Here is a 25,941-nt window from a genome sequence, read left to right on the forward strand (position 1 = left end):
CTACATAGACTTTGTAAGGAGTTGGTAACATGTGGCTATAAAAAAATAATGAGCTTGGAAGTTAGAGACATTTCTTTCAACAAATTGGAAAAATCTGACCACATGTTGCTGCTTTTTTATACCATTTAGTTCTGATCGTATAAAAATAAGCAGATGTAAGTATGTATTTCAGGGTGATAACATTTCTTGATAATAGCTATCCAAAATATATGATCAAATGTTTTAAAACTGCTGAATTTGGAGTATGTTATTTTTTATGAGGTTAGTGTAACAAAATGTGAAATATGTATGGTTTTTCCATACTTTTCTGATTAAGTATTTTTTAGTAATTGCACACATGTATACATAGTTATTTAGCCATCACATTGTTCCCTTTCAGGATAAGTAACTATGGCGAGTGAATTAAAAGAACTACAGCAGTAGATCTTAGAAATTGAAGGTTTGATTATACTAAAAACAAATAACGTTGCAATAATTTACATCAATACAATTCACTGCATTTCTCTATATTTTTCTAACCTTGGAAACTGTTCTTGCTTCCATCATGCCCACATATGGCTTCAAATTTTGCTGTTTATCCTTTAAGCTTCTCACTTCTCTTTTTTGAGGAATTCATCTACTCCAGTCTTTCCCTTTATCTCAATTCATTCACCCTTTATATATTTGTTTTGTGATTTGATCCTGCTCCATTTTCATTATATGACCAGATCACCTCAATGTACTTATTTCGTATCAGCAATCTTTTTTGCATTCAAGTCACATTCGTAAGGTGACCAGATTTTCAGATTGGTAAAGAGGGACACCTTTGACCGGGGGGTGGGGGCTTGATTAAAAATTTTATACAGAGCAACAAAAATTTTCATACAACGCAAAAATAGTATTGTAATATTTTTTTTATTTCAACATAACTACAATTTACAAATATAAATTGTAACTGTTGCCAAACATCAAAATTTTGATCACGTGACCATGAGGATGCTGCAACGGTCGCTAAGTGTGAAAATGGTCGCTAAGTGTGAAAATGGTCACTAAGTGTGAAAATGGTCATGTCACTTTTTTCAATGCCATTGTAACTTTGTCACTATACCACCTTTCTTGCCACAGTTCTTAAGTGAATAACTGCAGCTGATAAGTTAGTAACATAAGTGAATCTGCTTTCCCCATTTGACTTTGTCAAAAGGTCACAAAAGGCAATTAAAATGAGCCCAGGACACTGAAACCATCATAAATACGAATCTGTTGCCAAACATCAAAATTTTGATCACATGACCATGAGGAAGCTGCAACGGTTGCTAAGTGTGAAAATGGTCGCTAAGTGTGAAAAATGGCCATCAGTTACTTTTTTCAATGCCATTGTAACTTTGGTCACTATACCACCTTTCTTGCCACAGTTCTTAAGTGAATAACTGCAGCTGGTATTTTGTATTTTGGATAGAATCTTTTTTAAAATAGTCTAAGACAATTTAAAAAAAGAATCCACACAGAATAAATTGAAGTAAAACATTTCAAACTATTCCACACAGAATAAATTGAAGTAAAACTATTTTTTAAAATTCTATGCACAATATATTTCAAAGTATTATGCATAGAATTTTTAAAAATGGTTTCACTTCAATTTATTTCTTATAGAATCTTTTTTTAAATTGTCTTAGACAAATTTAAAAAAAGATTCTATACAAAATACAAAATACCAGCCTCAGTTATTAACTTAAGAACTGTGGCAAGAAAGGTGGTATAATGGGCTTAGTGACCAAAGTTACATTGGCATTGAAAAAAGTGACTGATGACCATTTTTCACACTTAGCGACCATTTTCACACTTAGCGACCATTGCAGCATCCTCATGGTCACGTGATCAAAATTTTGATGTTTGGCAACAGTTACAATTTATATTTGTAAATTGTAGTTATGCTGAAATAAAAAAATATTACAATACTATTTTTGCGTTGTATGAAAATTTTTGTTGCTCCATATAAAATTTTTAATCAAGCCCCCATCCCCAGTCAAAGGTGTCCCTCTTTACTGAAAATCTGGTCACCTTAGTGATGGAGCACCTACAACCTCTGGTGGCAAGCTGTTCCCCTGGTTGTCCTCACTGTTAGGAAGTTTCTCCTTAGTTGTAGGTTACTCCTCTCCTTGATTCATTGCTTCTTTTAAATTTTTTATTTATTTATTAAGAAAATTGATATGGCCGCCCAACTCACTCATGATGACTCTGGGCAATTTACTGAAGTAAAACTCCATTACAAAACCCAATAAACTCTCAACCCCCTGGTGATCAGATGTTGAGGCTCAGTGCAGAGAAGAGCGACAAAGAAGATTAGGAAAAATAGGAGGCTAAAACATATAAAGAAAGGTTGCTGGAACTGGGTTGTTTTTAGTTGCAAATCATGTCCGACCCATCGGACCCCATGGACCACGTTCCTCCAGGCCTTCCTCTCCTCTACCATCCAATCCATTGAAGCTCACGCCAACTGCTTCAGTGACTCCCTCCAGCCACCTCCTTCTCTGCCATCCCCTTCTTCTTCTTTTGCCCTCCATCATTCCCAGCATGAGGCTCTTCTCCAGGGAGTCCTTCCTTCTCATTAGGTGGCCAGTCTTTGAATTTCCTCTTCAGGATCTGGCCTTCTAAAGAGCAGTCAGGGTTGATCTCCTCTAGGACTAACCAGTTGGATAGCCTTGCAGTCCAAGGGACTCAATGCAGGAGTCTCCTCCAGCACCAGAGTTCAAAGGCCTCCATTCTTTGGTACTCAGCCTTCCTTCTGGTCTAACCTTCACAGCCATCCATTGCAAATGGGAAAACCACATCCTTGACTAGACGCCCTTGTGTTGGCAGGGTGGTGTCTCTGCTTTTTAGGATGCTGTCTAGATTTGCCATAGCTTTCCTCCCCAGGAGCAAGCGTCTTTTAATTCCTTGGAATTGGGTATGTCTAGTTTAATGAAAAGAAGGACCGAGGTATTGTATTGTGGTTGCTGCAATTAATATACTTAATAACTCCATTTTTATTCTTTATTTTTTAATAATAATTTTCATATCAGTTGCTCCTGTTTTTGTAATTACTGTTTTATATTATTATTTTAGTGGATTGTTGTCACCCCTGAGAGTCATTTCTATTGAGATGTACACATTTGAACAATAAATGTATTTATTTTCATATTTAAGGAAAGGCATCATCTATAAACTAAGCAAAGGTGTAGCTTCCAAGATGTGCCCTTGGGATCTTGAAGTTGGTGGGAATCTACTCAGAGATTAATTGAGGAAAGCTTAATAACAGGGAGTTCTTAACTTAAATCCACACAGAATAAAACTATTTTAATAAATCCTATGCACAATAAATAAAATATTATTTTAAAATACATTAAAAAATAAAAGAAAAAAACCCATCTCACTTACCAGTAGGCAGGAACAATCAAATCCAATCTAGGTCAATCCAGAATGATGTAGATGTTAATACAAAGAACTGAGCAAATTAAAATGGTTAAATAGTCCCAGGGAAATATTTTTCAAAGAAAAATGAGGAGCCACCATTTTTTCCCAAATGAGCCGACCTCCAACCTCCGTGCCCCTCCCCTCCGGAAAATCCAGGAAGTAACAGTTGCTTCCCTCTCTAGCCGAGTATTTCCTGCAGCTCTATGGTAATGGGTCATTTTTTCTTATAAAAATGAGTAAAAGGGGCGGGGGGGAGTCCGTTTTGTTGCTTTAACGTTTTAATTATATCTTCAATGAAAGTACTGAGACAGAGAGAGAGAGAGAGAGAGAGAGAGAGAGAGAGAGAGAGAGAGAGAGAGAAAAGTTAGACAGAGTGTCTTTTGTCTTGCCCCGATTAGGATTTCTTAAGCAAATCCATTGGGCTTTCAACATGAAGCCAGAAAATCGGGACTTTTTTAAAACGCCCCGGGACACGGGACAAATTGTTATAAAGCGTGACTGTCCCGCCATAATCGGGACGTCTGATCACCTTACCCATTCACCTTTACCAATTTTTCACCATAATTTTTCTTAAGTGCCCTATTCCCACTGCATTAAATTTTTCTGTCTTTCCTAACAAACCTAGCTCCCTCTTCTATATTAAAAGTGGCAAAACCTACGTAGCCACTTTCATATCTTTCAATATTCATTCCTTAAGATAGGCTATTGATTACTTTTTGATCAACATTTGCATATGTTACATTTCCACTATTATTTACCATTTTAATAATCCTATTATTCCAAAGTACATACATTTATTTACTTGCTATGGTTTACAGCAGCACCTTGTACATGTTCATTCCATTTTTCCCTGTCAACTACAGCTTTACTGATGTGTGATAAATTGATAGATCATTCTTGTTGCATTATATACTGTACCCGATCATTTAGGCAACATCTGTATGTATTTATATGCCCAACTAACCTATCTCTGCTGTCACTGTACGTTTTTCATAAATTATCCATTAATATATTAAGCCATCAAGAGGACATTAGACATCCTTATTCCGTGCTCAGTTTGAAGCATTCATTAAGCCTTCTATTTATTCTCATGCATACAGTTTATTTCCATAATATGTTGCTCTTATTTTTTTAGCAGTCCTAACTTCTATCTTTATTTTCAATTTAACCAAAATAGTCCATAATTCAGACATAGTATAACAATTTTTTCTCTAAATTAACAAACAGATTTTCTTTCAGAAAACAAACAGAATTGCATTATCCTTATATATCCCACTAATTCTTGCAGTCTTTCATCATAGGCCACTAAGTCAACCATACTTTCAGATTTATATTATTTCCTTATGTGAACATATGAATAAACTTATAGCTGCATGCAGAAGTTTAGGCACTTTTGTCAAAGTTTAGGCACTTTTGGTCAAATTATATGTTTAAATAAACCCATAAATAAATGTAAAGTGACAGAATCTCCATAGGGTATAAAGTTAAACATATCTACGGTATTTGCAAATTTGAAAGCATGCTCATTATATATTTGTTATTGTTTATGTAGTTTATAAATTTAAAATAAATCAGTGAATAGGTAAAGTAGAGAAATCATTGATTCAATTCTTTATTTTAATTTGAAGTTGTTAATGAGTACCTGTCTGCACACACACGTACACATAACAAGAGATATCATTGTCTTAGGTCTACCATTGACTATGTGATAATAATTTCACAGGTGAACAAATATTCTGACTTATCTCAGATTAGTTATTATTTTTCTGTCTCCTTTAAATGGGTCCTTCTAAGCAGTTTCTTCATTAGATAAAAGTACAGCTTACCAACTCTTACAAAGCATGGGAATAATTATTTTAAAAGGTCCTTAAAATTTTGTGGTGGTTTTGAATTTTCTATATTTTTACATAAATATCACTTAAAACATGAACTTTTATTGCCGCCATGGAGTGTGGATGGGAAGGCAGCATATCAGTTATTGGAAACAAAGCTTCACATGTTACTGCCACATACAAATACTGTGTAACTTTTAATCATTTTCCTCAATAAATAAATAAGTATAATGTTTTTGACTCATTTGTTTAATTGGGCACTGTTTATCCAGTTTTAGGATTTGGGTGGAGAAGGGATCGTGGTTTTTGTCACATTTATGCAAGAGTATGAAAAATAAAGAAGGTTCACAAAACTTTAAGCACCACTGTATATAATATATATATATATTTGGACATTTTCAATTGTGATAAAGAAATGGAAATTACTTAGACCTTGTAACAAGTCCTGGAAGAATAAGAAAAATCTCTGTTAGAATCAACTCAGAATTGTTCAGAGTGGCAAAACAGAAGCCTTAGATCACCACAGATGACCTGATAAAAAGTTAAGCTGACACAAGAGTAGTAGTTAATAGGTCTACAATAGAATATTGTATATATAACAGTAATCTTGCCAGAAGACTTTCTCTGTTATCACAAAAGTCATTATCTACAGTATGTGAAAGAAAATTTTGATATACATTTTGGAACAAAAGTGCTTTTGACTGATGAAATAAAGCCTGACATATTTGGCAACAATCACACAAGAAGGATCTGGACAAAAGAACAAACGTCATATTTAATAGAAAATAACACCCTGCCAACCATTAAGCATAATTGATGGATGCACTTTTTTTTGGGGGGGGGGGTTATGGTAGCCAGTGGCATAGGAAATAATGTACAAAAAGAAGAAAGGATTCAAATATCAGCATATACTAGAAGCCAATGTCTCATTGTTCTTAAATGAAGAAATTAAACACATTGGACATTTCAGCAAGGCAAAAATCCGAAACATATCTCCCAATCAATCATGAAATAAAGAAAAAAATGGTTTGGAACAGACAGTGCTGAGTTGAATATTCTCAATGTTCTATGGGAACATTGCATGCATGCATAGAAACCTAAAAATATATATTTCTGAAATAGAAATGTTCTATATGAAAAAAGTTTTTTTAAACAATCCAAAAGCAAAAATAGAAAGTTTCTTAGTTAATTACAGGAAATGATTGTACGTTGTTAATTTCATTAAAGAAAATATAACAATGTCCAACCCTCAATACCTCAATTCCTTCAGTCATATAAGTTTAATATCAACACAACTTTTTAAAATGTTCAGTTTTAGGTGTACGTGAACGTTTTATTTGTTACTTAATGCTTAGCATTCTAACTGTTCTTATTCCAAGTAGTTCTTGAGTTACAACTGTAATGGAGCTGCCTATCACAGTCATAACTCATAATGGTTGTAAACCAACTTATATAATCAACTTGATATTACAATCTTTTTTGCTCGTTAAGAAAACGCTGTGGTCATTAAATGAGCCACTGGTTTGCTATGGCATGCTTTTGCCAAAAATTGAAAGTAAAATTTGGCAACACCATTATAAAATGTGTGATTATGACTATGGGATGCTGCAAACGGATGTTTGCCAAGCATCTGAAGTGCAGTTCTGTGATTGTGGGAGGGTCTGTGTGACCGATGGAACTTCCAATCTGGGTTGCAATTACTCTCCAAGTAGGTCTGTCAGAACTTTGAATGGTCACTAAGTGACTGGTTATAAGTCAAGGACTAGCTGTGCTCTGGTTATTTGAAGTTGCACCATAAAGCATGTGTTGAAAGTCAGATTTATAAACTTGGATGCATTTACTACACGGGTTTACAGCCTAGAGCATATTGAAAATTAGTATCACTTTGAGAAATTCAGTAAATATACCCCCCCCCCCAAAAAAATTACATTATCTCTTAGCATTGGAAACAGAGTGGTTTTGAAATAGAAACATTTTGTAGTTGTCTAAACTGAAATTTGTTTTACATCTTGATACATTTTGGATTAGTTATATATTTATTATACATTATAATTGTTATATATTATAATTTATATATACATACGTGTTTCCCTGAAAATAAGACAGGGTCTTATTTTCTTTTGATCCCTCCCCAAAATAAGCATTTGGTCTTACTTTCGGACAGGTCTTATTATTTTTGAGGTGCAGGAGGCAGCGAGCATGGTCACCTCATGGCTGTTCCTGTGTTGCAATAACTTCAGGGAGGGCTTATTTTCAGAGGAGCGCTTATTTTAACACATGCACTCAAAAGCCCAATTGGGCTTATTATCTGGGGAGGTTTTATTTTCAGAGAAACAGGGTAATATAAAACAGATTTCCCCAACCTTTTTGACTTTGTAGACTGGAGAGGGGGAGGGGCTGGTTCCGTGGGAGCAATGTAACGCTGCTCCATTTGTGCAACCATTGGGCATGCACATCTGCTACTTTTACAAATGGAGCATGAGCACATGCGTTCGCCTACTGCTCATGCAAATGGCCCTGTAGTGTGCCGCCCCCAGAGGTTGAGGATCCCTGATATGGAACATTAAATGTGCTTTTGTTAGATGGAAAAGCATTTTAAATATGTTATATGAAGCATTTTTAAAATGTCAAAGTTTTTCAACATCTTACTGTCTTCGAAATGTCTTCCTTGTTTTTTTACTTTAGGTTAGGTTAGATAAGAACACAACTGGCATTAAAAATTGTAGTGGGTCACTTTTCCCTTTTAATTCTCGAATTCAGACTTTATATGTGAGCAGTTACATAAATAATATCTTAAGAATGAAAAAATACCTAGCCAGAATTATGACAGCAATTGCTCATGTAGTGAAATGGAATTTTTTAACTGTATTAGATTACTGTAGAGTGGTTTCTACTTTGCCCTCTGGTGATGAACAAGGTATGGTTAGATTAGAACATACAATGTTTATTTCCCATGGTGGGTTGCGCAGATAATACATTCCTTTCCCATAACCACCTACAGAAGACTTTAGCGCTGGTATCCAACTATAAGTAAAATTGCTAAAGGGATACTAAGTCATGCAATCACCTAAAGTTGTTTTTTGACCTTATTTTTGTTTTGTTTTGTTTTGTTGGTTTTAGGAGAAGGCAGAGAAAAGACAGTGTGGCATGTCTGCTTTGGCATCTCTCCCAGACTGCTCAGTCAGGGCATCAGTTTGTAACCAGTAGCTCAAGTGATTTGTGGCCAAGTTCATTGTTTGGAATTTTTAAAAAATTGTTTTTGTTTTACTCTCTTGATTTTAATCTCTTTGTTTATTATGTTTTAATTTACATATAATATATTTTGGCATGTTGCTTAAAGGATAAGCATGTTGCAGTATTACCAATCAACGTAAGCACCATAAGATGCAAAGTAAAATATATAAACCAATCCTTTTTTTAAAGTAATGGAGATTAACATTCTAAATACAAACTAGATTTGAAATCTGAAAAGAAGGCTATCTAGGCTTGTCACAAAGAAATTAATGTGAGTATTAGGCAGGTGTCCTTTGGGCATCATAGATGGGCTGTCACTGTGGTTAAAATCCAGTCTTGTTTGGTTGACATGCTCATTATAAAACTAAACATGAAAAGTGAAATGTATGGCATCATTGTAGATATTAAGTTGGCCAAGATATTGTCATTGTATTCACTTCATGAACATTGTTGATGGCAAACAAGTAAAATAAACAGATAATTTTGTTTAGCTGGTCATAAGAGTAGGAAGAATAAGGACAGTGTGCTAGATAAAACAAAGAAGAGACAGGCAAAGATACTTTGGTAGAATTAAAGATCAGAATAGTTAAAAAAAACTGCTTTTCAGTGGAATACATGATTATGAAAGCTGCACATTGAGAAAGCACAAAGAGAAGGAAGCAGACATTTTGAACTCTAGGTTGGGAGTTGATAACTAAGAATATTAAGGACTTCAAGAAGATCCAGTCCATCACTTCTGGGCCAAAAAAAGGCTGATGACTTGAAAAAAATGATCAGCAAGCAGAAATCCCATTGGAGATTAAACAAAAGATTGTCTAAAAATTACGATTAAGCTTGTGAAGATTTAAAGTAATAGAAGAAAAGGAAGGCAATAGTTTGGGTGAATGGACAGAATTTTTAAAAAACTACCCGCATTTTTCAGAGTATAAGATGCACCAAGGTTTTGAAGAAGCAAATAAAAAAAGTTTTTGCACTCTGCAACCTCCCAAAAACAGCCCGTTTCCCCCCGCAAAAAAAGGCATGGATAGCCTTTATGTGGCTTGCAAAGTGCTCCTGGGTGGGGGGACAAAAAACGGGCCCATTTTTTGTAAAAAAAAAAAAAAAAAAAAGACATGGATAGCTCTTAGGAAGCTTATAGAGTGCTCCAGCCCCCAGGAGCTCTCTAAATGCTTCTGAGAGGCTATCCATGTCCTGCATGGCCATTTTGGTGAAGGGGGCATGGTTTGGGGAGGCAAAAAATGCTGTATTCAGTGTATAAGACGCACCCAGATTTTCAGCCTCTTTTTTGAGAAAAAAAGGTGCGTCTAATACTCTGAGAAATATGGTACTTTAATGTCCTTGGAAGGAATATTGATTAAGTGTCATCACGTTAGTGTTGAATTTAATGATTACATAGATTTTCTCCATGAAATTACTCCCTCACTTGATTTTCCAGGTCTTCCAATGGTGGTAGGGGTGGAAACTGTTACCAGATTTAGACAAATTGGAGGGACATACAATAAATTCAGGAATTGAATTTAAGTTGATGGTATCTAACTCAAAGGATAGGCAGATTTTTTAAAAAGATATTCTGGCCCAAGTTTGTTTTCTTTTTTAGAAAGCATTGTATTAAGCTCTTGAATTTGACATGGCAGTTGAGTGAAAACTATTGATATTCAGAATGTAGAGTATTGCTGCTACTTGAAAATATCAGCCAATTTCAAGTATTCTAGCATCTGACTTTGGACAAAGTGTGCTATTTGAAAAGTGCATAAATAGTTAACCAGACTTATTCAAAGGTCTTATTGCCATCTTTAGATCTCAATTGTAACTCATCTGAATTAACTAAATCAAATGGTATGAATATTTTGATTAATGAAATTAACTCCATTAATTGTGGAATCATATCAATTCTATCTTTTAAGTGTCATGTAAATTTGTCACAGCAAGACACTGATAGTGTGACCGGTTCCTTTTCCTGAGGTAGTTCATCATAACTCTTTCTCTGGGAATGTGCTGAATTATTCTAAAAGGGCATAGCAAAAGTGAAAAAATAAAATGCTTTTTTGCTACTTATACTGCTATATTATAAACTTACTAATGAATTGTGATAAGTTTTTCAGCTGGATTTAGCTAAGGTTCTTCTCCACCTGCACATTAGCTGCTCTCCCACTTGCTTCACTGTATTCAGCTTTAAAGTTTCCTCCCTTCTTCTTCCTCCTGCAGTTTCCCCTCAGGTGCAGGGTCTGCTTTTTAGATTAGGAACATCACTTCATGCAGTATCATGTCCACATTAGTTCTTCCCTTCTACCTTTGTTTTGGTCTTCTGAATGGGCATTTGCCAACAATGATAAAATGGTAAGTAGTGTAAATAAGAGTATGTAGTGGTGCTTGTAGAATATGGCCATCCCACTGTAGATATTTTTCCTTCATTTTCTCTGTTATTAATGCAACACCCATCTGTTGCTGGACTGTATCATTGTTAAAAAGGGAGCCACCTAAAGACAAATGGAGCAAGTGCATCTCCATGGCATGCAAAGGATTCTTGGCACTTTTGGTTGTTGGCCAGTATTTATATAATTTCCAATATATATTGAAGTGTTACTAAATTGGGCAGTTCTATAGGGGGATTGCATGCTTTTGTGAGATCTACATGTTGAATAACTTTTCTGTGACAGTTCATTTCCCATTGGACAGTCAGTTTGAGAGAAGGCAGTATAACATCTTGATTTTATGTCACTTTCTTGAGCCTATGTCTGGTCTTATTCAAAAATCAGTTAGAAATGTTCATAATCATTAATCTCCTCCCCCTAATTATCTTCTATTTAATCTTGTAGTTGTTTTTCCATCTTCCCATAATTAGACGTTTTACAGCACTTTCAGCTCTGAATTCTTTGTTCTCATTATCTTCTTCCAATTCGCAATGGCCTTTTTTATTTGTTTAACAGTCTCTCTTGTACTTAATATATGGAATGCCTGTGGTTAAGTTCAGACTGTACACTGTTGCTTTAATTGTTTTAAAATGCTTAATTCTTTTCCTTTGTAAACTTTGATGTTTCAGAATTTATTTCTCCTTTCTCTTTTTACTTTAACTACTGTAGCTAACTCTTAATCCCTTTTTAGTATTTTTCATAATAGATACATTTTTTTATATTAAACAATCTTTGACTCATTGTGTCAGCCGAAAACAATAAACATTAAATTTTCTTGAATCATAGTGCTATTGCTTTGGTTTCCCTCACTCTTTCCACGTGGCATAATTAGATTGACCATATTTTTTGGCCCTACGCTGTACAGTCCCATCATCATCTCAGATGCAACTCAGAACAAAAAATTGTTGCGCTGTGATACACCATTTGGACTAATTGGAGATTACAAACAGACAGGACAAATTTAATATTATATAGATGCTTAATATCGGTCTTTCTTGGCTTTGTAATGCTTGACTCTTGTCTTTTTGAATTTTGTTTTTTATGTCTGTTATCTGGATTTTTTCTGTTTTTCACTTGTATAGGCATAACTTGATTTGATTAATTCCATCAAGTAATTCATATTTCGCTTGTTAATATGCATCAATTTGACTCCCTAATCAGAAATCAATTAGTGTTTCCTTTCAGTGGACCAATCTAACAATTAGCAACAATGCTCATTTAATAACAGTAACCACAAAGAAAGAATTTAAAATGTCATTAAAGATACCTTGGGGATCAGGAAAAATGATGGACTACATAGATCTACATCCCTTGTTTGTAAACTTCACAAAATGTTCCCCTCCAAATATTCTTCGTAAGAGTAAAATAATTTCCACAACTGAACTATGATTAAACATATTTTCACTCAAGTGTATTCACAGAAGATATGAAGGATGTTTAGAAGAAGGTCTAGGACTTCCCTTAGGCTACTACCTATGAAACTTCTCTTATATGACTCTCCCTCCTTCCCTCTCTTCTTCCTGTTTGCATGCAGAGACATTTGATATCAGCGTAAAGATTGCAGGATAATTGCTTTAATTGTGATAATCCTCAAATGATGCCAGCTTTTCTCCTGGTGTCAGTTTAACATTTTCTTCACTATATTGGCACAGATAGAAACTATAGTTCCTTTCTTACAATGCTCGCTATCTGTAAGTTCTTTGCAGTGGTGAGATTCAAATAATTTATCAACCGGTTCTCTGCCCTAATGACCAGTTGGGTAGGCGTGGCTTGGTGGTCATGTGACTGGGTGGGCGTCACCAACTCAACATCATTCACGTCGATGGGCACTTTGCCTTAGCTGTTACAATGTAATAAGGGTTAACCGGAGAGGCAGTTTCTGTAAACAGTGCAATAAAGATTAGGCTAGAAACAACACCAGAATGTTTCCTTCCTGCCTTCCTTATAGGATTAGCCCTGTAAAGTGGAAAAAAACAAAATGAGATTTCTTCCAACAACCGGTTTTTCGAACTGCTTGGAAAGTTAACAACCGGTTCTCCCGAATAGGTGCGGACTGGCTGAATCCCACCACTGGTTCTATCCTCAGGAATGAATAAATAGACAATTAAAATCAAGAAGGCTTCAAATACTTTTTTACGTGGGATTTGTTTTATCAATTGCTAACAGAAACAGCAATTAGAAATCTAAAAGTATGAAAGAAAACACCAATTATGTAAGGAAAGGTCACTAAAATGTATAAGGAAATATTATTAGTACTTGATCATTATTAATGTGTAAATAACTGCGGGACATTACACACCCACACACACAACTATGACAGTGCCAGGAAAACTCCAAAAAACAACAATTTTGCCCCAAAAGACTGCAGATGAAACCATTTTTTTCCCCTAACCCTAAGAACAGGAAAGACAAAGCCACTGGAATAAAAACCATCAAGACATTGTGGGAAATTATAAAATACAGTGCCAGGAAGCTCACATAACCAGCAACTACCTCACAATTACCTAAACAACCAGGTATCACACAGAAACACACAAAATCTGGTAAAACTGCCTTGCACCAACCTGGCCTACCCATAGAAAAGCAGCCACCTTGAGACACACAAACCATGCACCAACTGCACACTTAAAAGCAACATATTGCATCACAAATAAAACATTTGCAAAAAGGAATAACATTTCTTGTAATAAACATATTCTATAAACAATAAATAAATAAAAATTCCCTAATTTTTTAAATATATATATATATTCTACACATAATAAATTAAAATAAACCATTATAAATATTCTATACATAATAAATTAAAATAAAACCATTAAAAATATTCTATACTCAATAAATTAAAATAAAATCATTAACATATTCTATACACAATAAATAAAATTTGAGATTGTGGAGATGGAATTATGAGACCAGTCATTGTGGAAGGTCCTGATGAGGAGTTCGTGATGACCACGAAACAGGAGGCATATAAATTTAATAAATGAAGAAATAAATGCCCTGTGGTCTTGATGGTTTGCTTGCAGATGTTTTATTGTCATCGGTGTGAGATACCTAGCTGGGTCATGAAATGTCTGCAAGAAAACCACCAAGCTCAGGGAACACCAAGGACCCTGCTGTTGTCTCCCTCCTCCATGCCCACTCCTCTTCCTCCGCTCAATATATCCCACACTGATGATGATGATAATACCTGGTTTGGATAATAAAACATCTGCAAGAAAACAAGCAAGCTCAGAGAGTACCAAGCACTACACAGTCGTCCCCCCTCCTCCTCCTCCTCCTCCTCCTCCTCCTCCTCCTCCTCCTCCTCTCTGTATACCTCATTTTTTCTAGCACTGATGATGACACCTGGTTGGGTAATGAGATGCCTGCCAGAAAACCACCAAGCTCAGAAAGCAGCAAGGATCCCACTATCCTCCACCTCCACTATCTCCTTCTCTTTCCCCACTCCCTTCTAGCACTGATGATGTTACTTAGTTTGGTAATGAAATGTCTGTAAGAAAACCACCAAGTCCTGCTAGCAAGCAGGTTCTAGGACGCCTGTCGCCACCAAAGGACCTTCCCGGAGTTACCTAGTTTGGTAATAAAATGTCTGTAAGAAAACCACCAAGCTCAGAAAGCAGCAAGGATCCCACTATCCTCCACCTCCACCTCCTATTTCTCCTTCTCTTTCTTTTTTTGTCCTTCTATCTTTCTCCTCCTTCCCCCCCAACCCCACTCCCTTCTACCACTGGTGATGTTACTTAGTTTGGTAATGAAATGTCTGTAAGAAAACCACCAAATCCTTCTTTCTTCTCCTTCCCCCCAAAAGGACTTCCCCGGAGTTGCTTTTCTGAGCATGGGGAGACGGACGGCGCAAACTATTGTCCGTCTCCCCGTGCAAGTCCTTTGCTAGCAGGTTCTAGGATACCTGCCGCCACCAAAGGACCTTCCCGGAGTTGCTTTTCTGAGTACGGGGAGATGGATGGCACAAACTACTGTCCGTCTCCCTGTGCTCAGAAAAGGAAGTCCGGGTAAGTCCTTTGCTAGTAGTCAGGTTCTAGGTTGCCTGCCACCACCAAAGGACCTTCCCAGAGTTGCTTTTCTGAGTACGGGGAGATGGATGGCACAAACTACTGTCCGTCTCCCCGTGCTCAGAAAAGGAAGCCCGGGTACGTCCTTTGCTAGCAGGCAGGTTCTAGGTTGCCTGCTGCCACCAAAGGACCTCCCCAGAGTTGCTTTTCTGAGCACGGGGAGACAGACGGCGCAAACTATTGTCCGTCTCCCCATGCAAGTCCTTTGCTAGCAGGTTCTAGGATACCTGCCGCCACCAAAGGACCTTCCCGGAGTTGCTTTTCTGAGTACGGGGAGATGGATGGTGCAAACTACTGTCTGTCTCCCTGTGCTCAGAAAAGGAAGCCCGGGTAAGTCCTTTGCTAGTAGTCAGGTTCTCAGACGCCTGCCGCCACCAAAGGACCTCTCCAGAATTGCTTTTCTGAGCACAGGGGGACGGATGGTAGTTTCCATGGTGCAGCTGGCACCAAGGAGGTCCTAGGAGACTGGACGCACCGCATAAGCTCCCCCCCACTGTCCCTGTTAGCAGTCCCCACCCCAGCACCCGTGCTTTCTGGTGACCAGGCATCTTAGGCAAGTCCGGGACCCTTGCAAAGGTCTTGTGAGGTCCCCAAACTTTTCAAAGATGCCGGCTGCACTGCATAAGTTCCCGCCGCCGTCCCCACCTCTGTGCCGGTGCTTTCTGGCGACCAGGCATCTTAGGCAAGTCTGGGGCCCTTGCAAAGGTCTTGCGAGGTCTCCGAACTTGTCAAAGATGCCAGCTGCACTGCGTAAGCTCCCGCTGCCGTCCCCACCCCCGCACCCGTGCTTGCTGACAGCCCTGCGGCCCTGTGCTATAAGCGAGCCCGGGTTCCTTGCAAGGCCACAAAAGATCACTGGACTCGCTTATAGTGCAGGGCCATGGCAGGCCGCTCCAGATCACCTGCCGCTGCCACCCCCTGCCCTGAGCTTAGTTGCAGCTTACTTCCTCGGAGTCAGCAGGCAGCAATAGAGAGCCAAGCAGGAAAAAAGGTAAGTGGGCTTAGGGTTCTTAGAGGTGGGCGGGGCGATTGGTGAACCAGCCAATCAGTGAGCAGTGGGCGGGGCTAGGATAGTGTGGATAGGCAGAGGGAGCAAGTGATGTAGCGGCTTCCGGATGGGTGGGGGGAGCGAGTGAGCAACAGGGCCGGGGCAGGCATTCTGGAACTTACTTCCGGGTCCCCTGGTGGAACCTCTTCTAACTGGTTCAGTAGATTTGACAAACCGGTTGCACCGAACCGGTGCAAACCGATAGGAACCCACCTCTGATATGTATAATATATATATTAGATATAGATATGTTCTGCAAGGAAGGAACAAATGGACACATAAATTTTGAAGTTTAAAATAGAAAAATTGAAGAATGGGCAAGTTTTATTTTTTTGTAAATTAATTACTAATATAAATTTACCTCTATATAATCCATGCTACGTATAATTAATTTTTAAATAATATTGATTGGAAATGTATTTATTTTCATGTTTGCTGTATTCCTTGTTAATATGCTGTCACTGATAGTTCAAAAGGACCCTGCATTGTAATCCTCAACGTTTTTTGCTGCTGTTTTAACATTATTAAATTATTGCTATATAACTATTTAAAACATAAACTATAAGGTAGCATAGAAATTATTTAATAATTTTATGTTTAAAAATTGGATTAGGTGAATCTAATTTGCTGATTGACTTTTTAAATTTATTTATTGCATTTCTATGCCACCAATCTCCCCTACAATGTGACTGATCGGCTTACAAATTATCGAAACAGGTGAAAATAACTTAAAAATTAGAGAAAAGTACTAAACTTGAAACAAATTTTGACAGGTCTTGCAACCTCATATATTATTAGTTTGAAAGGAGACAGTGGCTAATCCTTAGTCACCAGCAGTTTCTCTGACCATTAATTGAACAGGATGGCTAGTACCATAGTTTACTGATTTATTTCATTTTATGTATTTATTTGTGTCATTTGAACCTACCACCATTGCTAGACTTGTTATGAAGCTGTTCGTAATAGTGAAATTGCATTTTTTTTCTAAGACTATCAAACATAGCTTTGAGGCTAGGGGAAGATGATTTTACGGATAGAGAGTTCTTTCCTACTCTCATCTCACCTAGGTAGGATGAACAGAAAAGAATGTTCAATTGTATGCTGACGAGAGTTTGGAAGAGCATGTGTCTATAAAGATTTTAATTCATTTTGTGTTTGTCTGTGTGTGTGTGTGAGTGTGTCTCTGGTTCTCAATTTGTTTATATGATGTCATCATTTTGAGAACTGAACAAGGTACTAGATGGTTTCTAGGTGCAAAGCAGGGTGTGGTGTCCAGTTTAAAGCTTCTAAGGCTCAGGATTTCAGTAACTTTGGGACCATCCATTCCTAATTATATCTGCCCACCCAAGGTCTGCCATTATTGTCTCTCCCTGTATCCCTTTCCCTCGGAAGCAACAGTGATTACAAAAGTGAGCTTTTCTCAGGTGGTGCTCCAGCATTCTCCTGGAAATCTAAATTGCTTCTTCCTCTTGGTTTTTAGGAAGATGATTAAAACGTGACAGTCTAGCAGGCCTAGAGTCCTGAAGTCTTTTAATGTTGTTTCAACTTTGGAGTACATATCTTATGTAATAGATGATCTCATTAGTTATATTTATTAATATGCTTCCTTTTTACAGTAATTATTATGATTTATGAATATTGCATATATGTTGTGTGTATATGCTGCTCAAAATTCTGTGACTGGAGCTGCATACAAGCTAATATGTAAATAAAATCAATAATGTGCACGTTCATTATAGATTTTTGTGTATTAGATGCATATGTACTTTGTAACATAATTACACATGTTTGTCAATTGTTGGGATGGAATTCATTCAAAACTAGCATATTTTGGAAAAACAATTCTAACCCCAACCTTCCTGGAACCTGGAGCTACCTATGCAGCTGATTCCTATCATTGAATGCTCTGTTTTTTCTCCTTCTCCCTTTGTTGATTGGAGCTGAGGGAGGGGAGGAAGTATATCTGTGGGTGAGCTGCATAATTGTCACAAGGGGACCCTGATGTGAAACTGTAAAGCCATGTCATTTTTTTCCTGTAAATCTTGTAATTTCGTGCTTCAGAGCACAACAAAGTGAGAGAGTCAGCAGGGAGTAAATTAAATTCCCCCATGAGAGCTTCTATGGGGTGGGCCTCTCCATTCTGTTCACAGTTCTCTTGGCTCTTGTGCACCATGCTGTGCATCCCCACAATCAAGCACCAGGCCTTATGCTGCCTCCTGTGTACCAGCCTGGCTTGGTGCCCTCTTGACATGTTCTGGCACTCATCACAAGTTGTATTCTTCTTGCACAAGCCACAACCAACTTAATAAACTCACACTGTCTTTACAGGGTTCCCAAAGCCTATAAAACAGGGGGCAGTCCTTGCTGTACTCTTGGGAACAATGCTCCCATTGGGTGGCTAATGCAATTAAAATGGGGTCTTTTGGAGACTTTATACAGCTGGTTGTAGCATCACAAACTCTGCTGGCAAGCCACCTTTCCAATCAGTATGGCATTTGTGCTATGACATAACCCCTTTTCTCCTAGACTTGCTCAGAATATGTTTTAAACTTTGGCAAATTAATTCAGGAAGTGAAAAACGGACATGGGAAGTATTAAAGATTGAGTTCTTTCTATGGAAGACTTTGACAAATAAGAGTTTGGTCCATGTTCATTACTCCTGTTAAAAAGTAAAGTCACATCCTTTTTGCAGATTTTTTTTCCCTTTGGCAGAGTGCCTGACCCTTGAAGTTATTGCATTGGGGCAATAATATTTTAAGAGGTTCTGGTTTAGTCAACAGTGTGACAGAGCTGTATGAATCCAAGGCAGGTCACTACAACCTATCCTGAATGACTGTTTTGAATTGACTTGCCTTCCTTAAGCAAAGGAAAACAAGCATTTGGCAAAAGTTACTTCAACGTGCTGTTAAAAGAAAAATAAGCTGTTTAGGACACAGTTATAGTGCACAAAAATACTCTATGAACAATTGTCACAGTTGTTTGAAAGCCAGGTGGTGCAACTGAAACTTCAGACTGTTGAATTTTGAAGGGGGGATTTCTTTTTTATTGTTCTTATTTTGTCTTGCACCTATGTAATAGTAGAAAAAAAGTAAAATAATTTTAAATTTCATTCCATAAAATGGCAATCTCAGTCTCCCTGATTTATTCAGCCATTTACACTTGTTTCCTCCTTCCCCAGGAATTGACTGTTGAGATTTTCTTTTCTGTTTATCGTTTTTTTCTTCTTCTAACATTTACAAATAACAACAGCTAACAATATAGTGGAGATTTTAGTACTAAGCTCACAGATCAAAACCTTTCTCATATTGTAAAATAATTCATTGCATTTTGCAGCTGTTATATAGTTAATCAAACTTAACTTCATTATATTTAGAAATCATGGTTAACTTTTTTGTAAAGTTTTCTCATTTTTAAAGGTTTAATTGATCGAAACCATCACAATATTAATAATTTTAATTGGTATTGTATAAATACAACTGTATTCAGTTACTATCTATATTCTATAAAGTATTACCTGCATTTCATAATACAATAAAACTATTAAGTTGGGGTAGGGGAGAAAAACAGGGAATTTAGGGGCTTAAATGTATAGTATAGTAATATTTTTCATACTAGTTGAAAACCTCAAACTGGATATGATTTTTGGATTTACTGGTTCTGTATATTTCATAAACATGATTTTAAAGTTACTTTAAACTAACAGTTATGTTCTTTTTATACAGCATCTACAATTACTGTATGTAGTGAATTGGCTCAGAAATTGATTGCTATGGGTACCTTTTGGAGGCTTTTGTGCAAACAAGGGACTTATCAATATACTTACTCTTTAGTCATTCAACTGCTTTAAAGTTGTAAAAGCAACATTATCCTATTTAATACAGCATAGTTTTAATGAAACACCTGATTTTTCTAAGAAACCGTTCTAAGAATAATAAAATTCTATAATTTGTAATTTTAAGAGTACTTTGCAAAAGATTTGCTTTTCAGTAAATTTGCATAAAATATGAATGTCCTCTTAACATCAATAGTAAATATATAGTATAATAAATAAATAATAATAATATAATAATAAAACTCTCCAAAGTGTGCTCTGTATGCAACTTTATGTATGTAGATACATTTCTGCAGTATGTTTCTAAAATGATATATTTCCTATTTGTGTATCTTCACTGCAAATCAGATGGTTTTATTTTTCGATAGCACAGTGCAATATATCTCTCTTGTATGTATGTGCAGTTAAACTGTGTAAGTGATAATTGATGTAGAAAATCAGCTGTTCCTGCAAACAGAGAAAGTACGGTACTATATGCAGGATTTTAAATGCCTGACGGAAAGTAACTTTGTTCTTTATGGCTGGAAATGTGGAAAATTAACAAGCGACTCTTTCTCTGGGACACACCCTGCAAGTGCCTCTATTGAGCGGGGAGAGCACAGCCGGCCTTTGGAAGCCAGAGCCTTGATTTACGGCTGCAGTGTTGACAGCTCAGTGGAACCCACATGCTGTTTGCAGTACCGCCAAGCTGGGCTATGACCCGCCGACCTCTACCCTATGCTCCCCCCTCTTGTCTCTGTGCTGTAATAAAAACCTGTCTTGCAGGCAGGGCTACAATGACTTTGTTGTTCAGAAATGTACCAATTTTTTTTCATGAAATTCTTTTCAAAGCAAAAATAAGGAACGTATGAGGAAATGGGGCTTTGGGAGCAGGCTTGTTTGTGCTAGAATTTATTCTCTCCTTGCAGTTCTCTGCTGCTGGCTCCTGAATGGAACTCCTCTTCTCAGTATGCCCCCCCCCCACACTTCTGGGGATAGCCCCTCTAGTCTGAAACACCAGGGCACACATTTAAATGCTTACATTCTTTCAAAAGTTCCCTGCTTTATGTGCACCTTTTCCCACTTTTCCCCCCTCTTATGAGTGGCTATCAGGATTATGCTAAAAACTGAGAACCAGCCATACTGCCTTTCTGAACGTCTTGTGTCTCTGAGGCTCCAGAATATAGTTGTGTTCAATTTGGAAACTGAACATTTGATAGGGCACAAGTTGATTCATGTATATAAAATAAGAATCTAAGAGAATTAATGGCTCATTTCATTCACCCTTTCTCACACTTTGGTCTAACAAAAGTGGTCCTCTGTTAAGCCAAGGAGTAACATAAGGTAAATTGAACTTTTCAATTTACATATCCTGTTATTAGCATAGGTGATATTCAGCAAGTTCTGACCAGTTCTAGAGAACCAGTAGTGGAAATTTTGAGTACTTCGGAGAACTAGTAAATACCACCTTTGACTGGCCCCGCCCCCATGTATTCTCTGCCTCCCAGCTGATTGGGAGGAAATGAGGATTTTAGAGTATCCTTCCCCTCCATGCCCATCAAGCCACACCTACAGAACCAATAGTAAAAAAATTTGAATTCCACCAATGGTTATTACTATTTTTTTTATAATGACAGCAGAATGGTTTACCATTGCTTTCTTAATATAATAGATAATAATCTCAATTTTTCTTAACTAACATAGTATGTCATACTGTCTGGAGGGTATTAATCGTATCCAGGCCCACCCTAAGAAAAGGCAACGTTTCTTGTAATTATTTTATGGATGTGTGTGTGAGTGAGAGAGTTTAGCTTCAAGTTCCTTGAATTTTAGAACTAGACAGATTTTTTTTTAAAGGTGCAGAATATCTGATTTGAGAGCTCAGTGATTTGCCAAACCACATAAAAATTGAGATGGGATAAGAATTAGGATTTAAACTGAGTAAATTGTGTGTGTGTGTGTCTGTCTGTCTGTCTGTTAATAGTTGTGGGTATCTGCCCAATAAATAACCATACACAAGAAATGGAGACTTTTCTTGAAAGTGCTCTCTCATCAGATAAAGAGCCACAGTTGGTTTTCTTTGCTTTAATGAGAACTTGCTAAGTTAAAAGCTGCTTTCATGTTGGTAATCAACATGTTTCTTCTAGTTGCTTGCTATCAATTTACAGTAGAAAATTATTTTCAGATAGCTTTAAGCCCTTTATACATATCAGAGATAAAGAGAAATATTTTTAATGTATATAGATAGTAAGTTACCCTTATCTAAGCTACATTCGAGGTACAATATGTGTGTAAAATATAATACAGCCCATCCTAGCATGCTGTTGCACATTTCTGATTTTTTCTGCATTTTTAGCAATGCTCTTTTTAGAAATAACAGTTTTAGAAGTAACAATGAGGAAATCTTTGGCCAAATTCACATGGTCTTGAGTCATATGTTAAATCCATATGCATAACATATATTGGGAACATTAATATGAAGCTTAAGTATTCTTAGAACTGAGATATTAATGGTCTGAAGAAAGGATTGATGCGTTGCATGTCATTCTATTCACAATTATGTATCGTTTTAAGAAATAAATCCATAATTATAATTTTAACTTTCATCCTAATATAATACATATTTTGTAGATAAAATGAACTATTCTAAGCAATGCATTGTATTGGGAAAGGTATGGAAGTAGTAGGAATATGGTATGAAGGAGAGTAGTGCATAAGTGAAAAGAAGTCATTTTTGGATATTTCTTTGAGAATAAATTAATGGTTCATTTAAGAATGCCTATTCCTAATCTGATTGCATTGCCTTTTTACAGAAATCATAGACATTTATGCTGTATTTATCTTGAATAGGCTTTGAATAGGAAGTAGGGTGCAGAGAAAGAAAGTATCAATGGAGTCTAATCTGTCAGATAATCTGTTGAGGTTTCCCCCTCTGAATTTAACATCTTGCCCATACATTTGGTTTGGCAATTTGTTTATTGGATGTTCCAGGGTATTCCCACTGAGTTTGCCAATCCAGTCTATTTCCATTCAGCTTCATTATGCAGCATTTGAAATTGCCAGGTTACTCAGTGAGCTCTAGGATATTTCAGGGTTGAAGATGTATTTCTTCTTACATAAAATAATACTTAACAAAATTACATCACTATGTAGGAATCATGCTGTTTTAATTAAGTCTATACTTTTATTGATCATACGGATTTTTAGGGACCCTTCCCTGCCCTGAATAGCTTAAGCATGTACATTGTTATTGTAGTTCAGAGTTTATTGCTTTTAAGAAAACTGGAAAGAGAGTGTAACTTTCCCCCTTTTATTCTGTCCTGAAGGCTCTTCAAGTGGCAAGGCAATTCCTTCTGCAGCAGGCAACGGGGCTGACTTCTCCTACCAGCAATGAAAATAAGCAGCCGGCTGTTCAGGTAAGGGACAGCAAAAATGTGGGTACTTGCTATTAAACCTAATAGGACATGAGAATGTTTAAAATTCTACTTCGAATTTATATGTGAAAATCTGAGCTTTCTTAGCATAGCTTTAAAAAAGCATTAATAATTCTGAAAATATTTTAGCGATTGAAAGGTATTTTTACCATGTTAATATGTTAACCAATTTTGTTTGTATTTATTTTGTACAATGACAATAAAGACTATACTATTATAGGTATGCTTTTCATTGCCATGATTTCATGGTATAAGGTGTTCTTATTGTTCTCATTATACTCATTGTAGAAGTGAGGAAAACTGTTATTGTGCTGATGCTTTTTCCAAGGTGGAAGTTTTGTATTTACCAAGAATTTGTCTTTCACATTCTAAGCCAGCACTTACTCAGTATTGTCACTAGTTGATAATGTGTGCAGTTTTGACTGTCTGTCTTGGTGGCCTGTAAAAAATAATTGTAATACCTGTTATTAGAATCTCTTTGTCTATAACACAGTTTTTCAACCATTGGGGATAGAATGGCATTTTCTAGATTGCTGTACTTTTTAAACATTTCTGCGTCATTATACTGCAGTTATTTAAATCATTAAAACTTAGTACTAGGGACGAATATAGAAATGATTGGACTACCTTAAATGAAGATTGAGTTTTTTTCTTTGCTTGTAAGCCTTATATTTACTTTTCATGATAGAAACCATCTATCTAGGCTGGGGTAGCAAAAACTATTAAATTAAAAGTTTTAAATAATCAGGATATTTCTTTATATGGAGATGAAAATTATCAGAAGATAGAGGTGAAATTGTGCAGTGGAAAAAAAATAGTAAAAGGAGGGGGAACTGTTCTGTTTTTTTTTCCAGGAGACAACTTGGGCAACTTCTGTTTCTAGTATTTTTGGAATGAGAAAATAGCTTTCCTTTGTCTACTTAATCTATTCAATGCAAAGGTCTATACACTTCAATCATATCCCTTCCCATTTGCTTCCATCCTAGATTAAAAAGTTCTGAATTTTACAACTTTTCCTCATAGGAAAGCAATCCCTCGATCATCTTAGTTCATCTCCTCTGAACCTTCTCTAGCTTCATTATATACTTCTAAGGTGCAGCAAACAGAACTACACACAATATTGCAGGAGGGATTATACAATTGATTTACAAAAGGGCATAATCATATCGGTATTTCTGTTTTTAATATATTACTCCTAAAATGTTGTTGACCTTTTTTTTTTTACAACAGATGCATTCGGTATTAACATCTTCATTGAACTATTTACCATTGCTTCAAGATCTCTTACTCATTATTGACTTCTAACTCTGATCCCCTTAGTCTTAGTCCCCTTAGAATGTTTGGCACTAACTTACAGCACTTTACATTTCCTCATATTGAAAGACATCTGCTATTTTGATGTCCACTGTCCTAATGTGCTGACATCCCTTTGGAGCTCTTTTACAGTCCCTTATTATTTTTACTAGTCTGAACAATTTAATATCATCAGGAAACTTGGCTATTTCACTAGTCACTTCTCATTCCAGATTATTTATAAATATATTAAAAAGCAATGATCCTAGGGCAGAAACCTGTGGGATTCCATTAGTTACATTCCTCCATTGTAAAAAAAATGATTTGGTTTTCTCCAATACTTTTCTATTTTTAGCTACTTTTCCTGTTCAAGCCTACTGGGAAATCTTTGATGATGAATTTTATCAGAGACTTTGAAAATCTAAGTAGATGATATCTACTTGCTTGCTCTTATCTGCACCTTTATTAACAAATTCTAATAGATTAGTTATACAAGACTTCCCTTAGTGAAGCCATATTGGATATCCTTGAGCAAGACCTATGTCTCCAAATGCTTGGTAATTTTATCTTTAATAGTAGTTTCAAATACGTTCCCCAGAACAGATATTAAACTGACAGGCCTACAATTTCCTGGATCTCCTATGAGCCCTTCTTAACAATTTGAATTATGCTGGCTATCTTCCAGTCTTCAGTGGTCTAGACCCAGTAGAATCAGGCTGCATATTTCAGTTAGGAGGATCACAACCTCACCAGAACGTATTATTTTGTTTTGAGTTTCGCAATAGACTTAGATAAAAAAAGGCAATAAAGACCTAAAGGTAAAGTTTCCCCTCACACATATGTGCTAGTTGTTCCCGACTCTAGGGGGTGATGCTCATCTTCATTTCAAAGCCAAAGAGCCAGCGCTGTCTGAAGACATCTCCATGGTCATGTGGCTGGCATGACTAAACACCGACAACGCATGGAACTCTGTTACCTTCCTACCAAAGGTGGCCCCTGTTTTTCTACTTACATTTTTTTACGTGCTTTCAAACTGCTAAGTTGGCAGAAGCTGGGACAAGTAACAGGAGCTCACACTAGGGATTGAAACCGCTGAACTGCCAGCCTTTCTGATCAACAAGCTCAGTGTCTTAGCCACTGAGCCACCACGTCCCTAATAAAGTCCTAGAAGACCCTAAATCTACAGGCAGTGAATCCTGACTGGGTTTGTAAAACTCAGCATCATTAGCTGTTAGTTAAGGTTTTCCAGTATTGAGATTTAATTTATCCTAGGTTTTATACATGAAATTGTTCCACATAAAATTCTGCCATGCCTATCTAGGATAATGTATTAATTTGCCCATGACATTGTAGAAAATATAAACTAAACATTT

General features: G+C 36.6%; 1 protein-coding gene across 5 annotated transcripts in view; it reads left to right on the forward strand.

Annotated features, from left to right (window-relative positions):
- FOXP4 (forkhead box P4) overlaps positions 1-25,941 on the forward strand; it is a 170,674-nt gene that overhangs the window by 65,414 nt on the left and 79,319 nt on the right. For all 5 annotated transcript variants that reach the window (XM_032218013.1, XM_032218009.1, XM_032218010.1 and 2 more), the window contains exon 3: positions 23,168-23,257. In XM_032218013.1, coding sequence (XP_032073904.1) covers positions 23,168-23,257 — 90 coding nt within the window. The remainder of the gene's footprint in view (positions 1-23,167; positions 23,258-25,941) is intronic.

The sequence above is a fragment of the Thamnophis elegans genome, chromosome 5, assembly GCF_009769535.1.
Source record: "Thamnophis elegans isolate rThaEle1 chromosome 5, rThaEle1.pri, whole genome shotgun sequence".
NCBI classification, from domain to species: domain Eukaryota; kingdom Metazoa; phylum Chordata; class Lepidosauria; order Squamata; family Colubridae; genus Thamnophis; species Thamnophis elegans.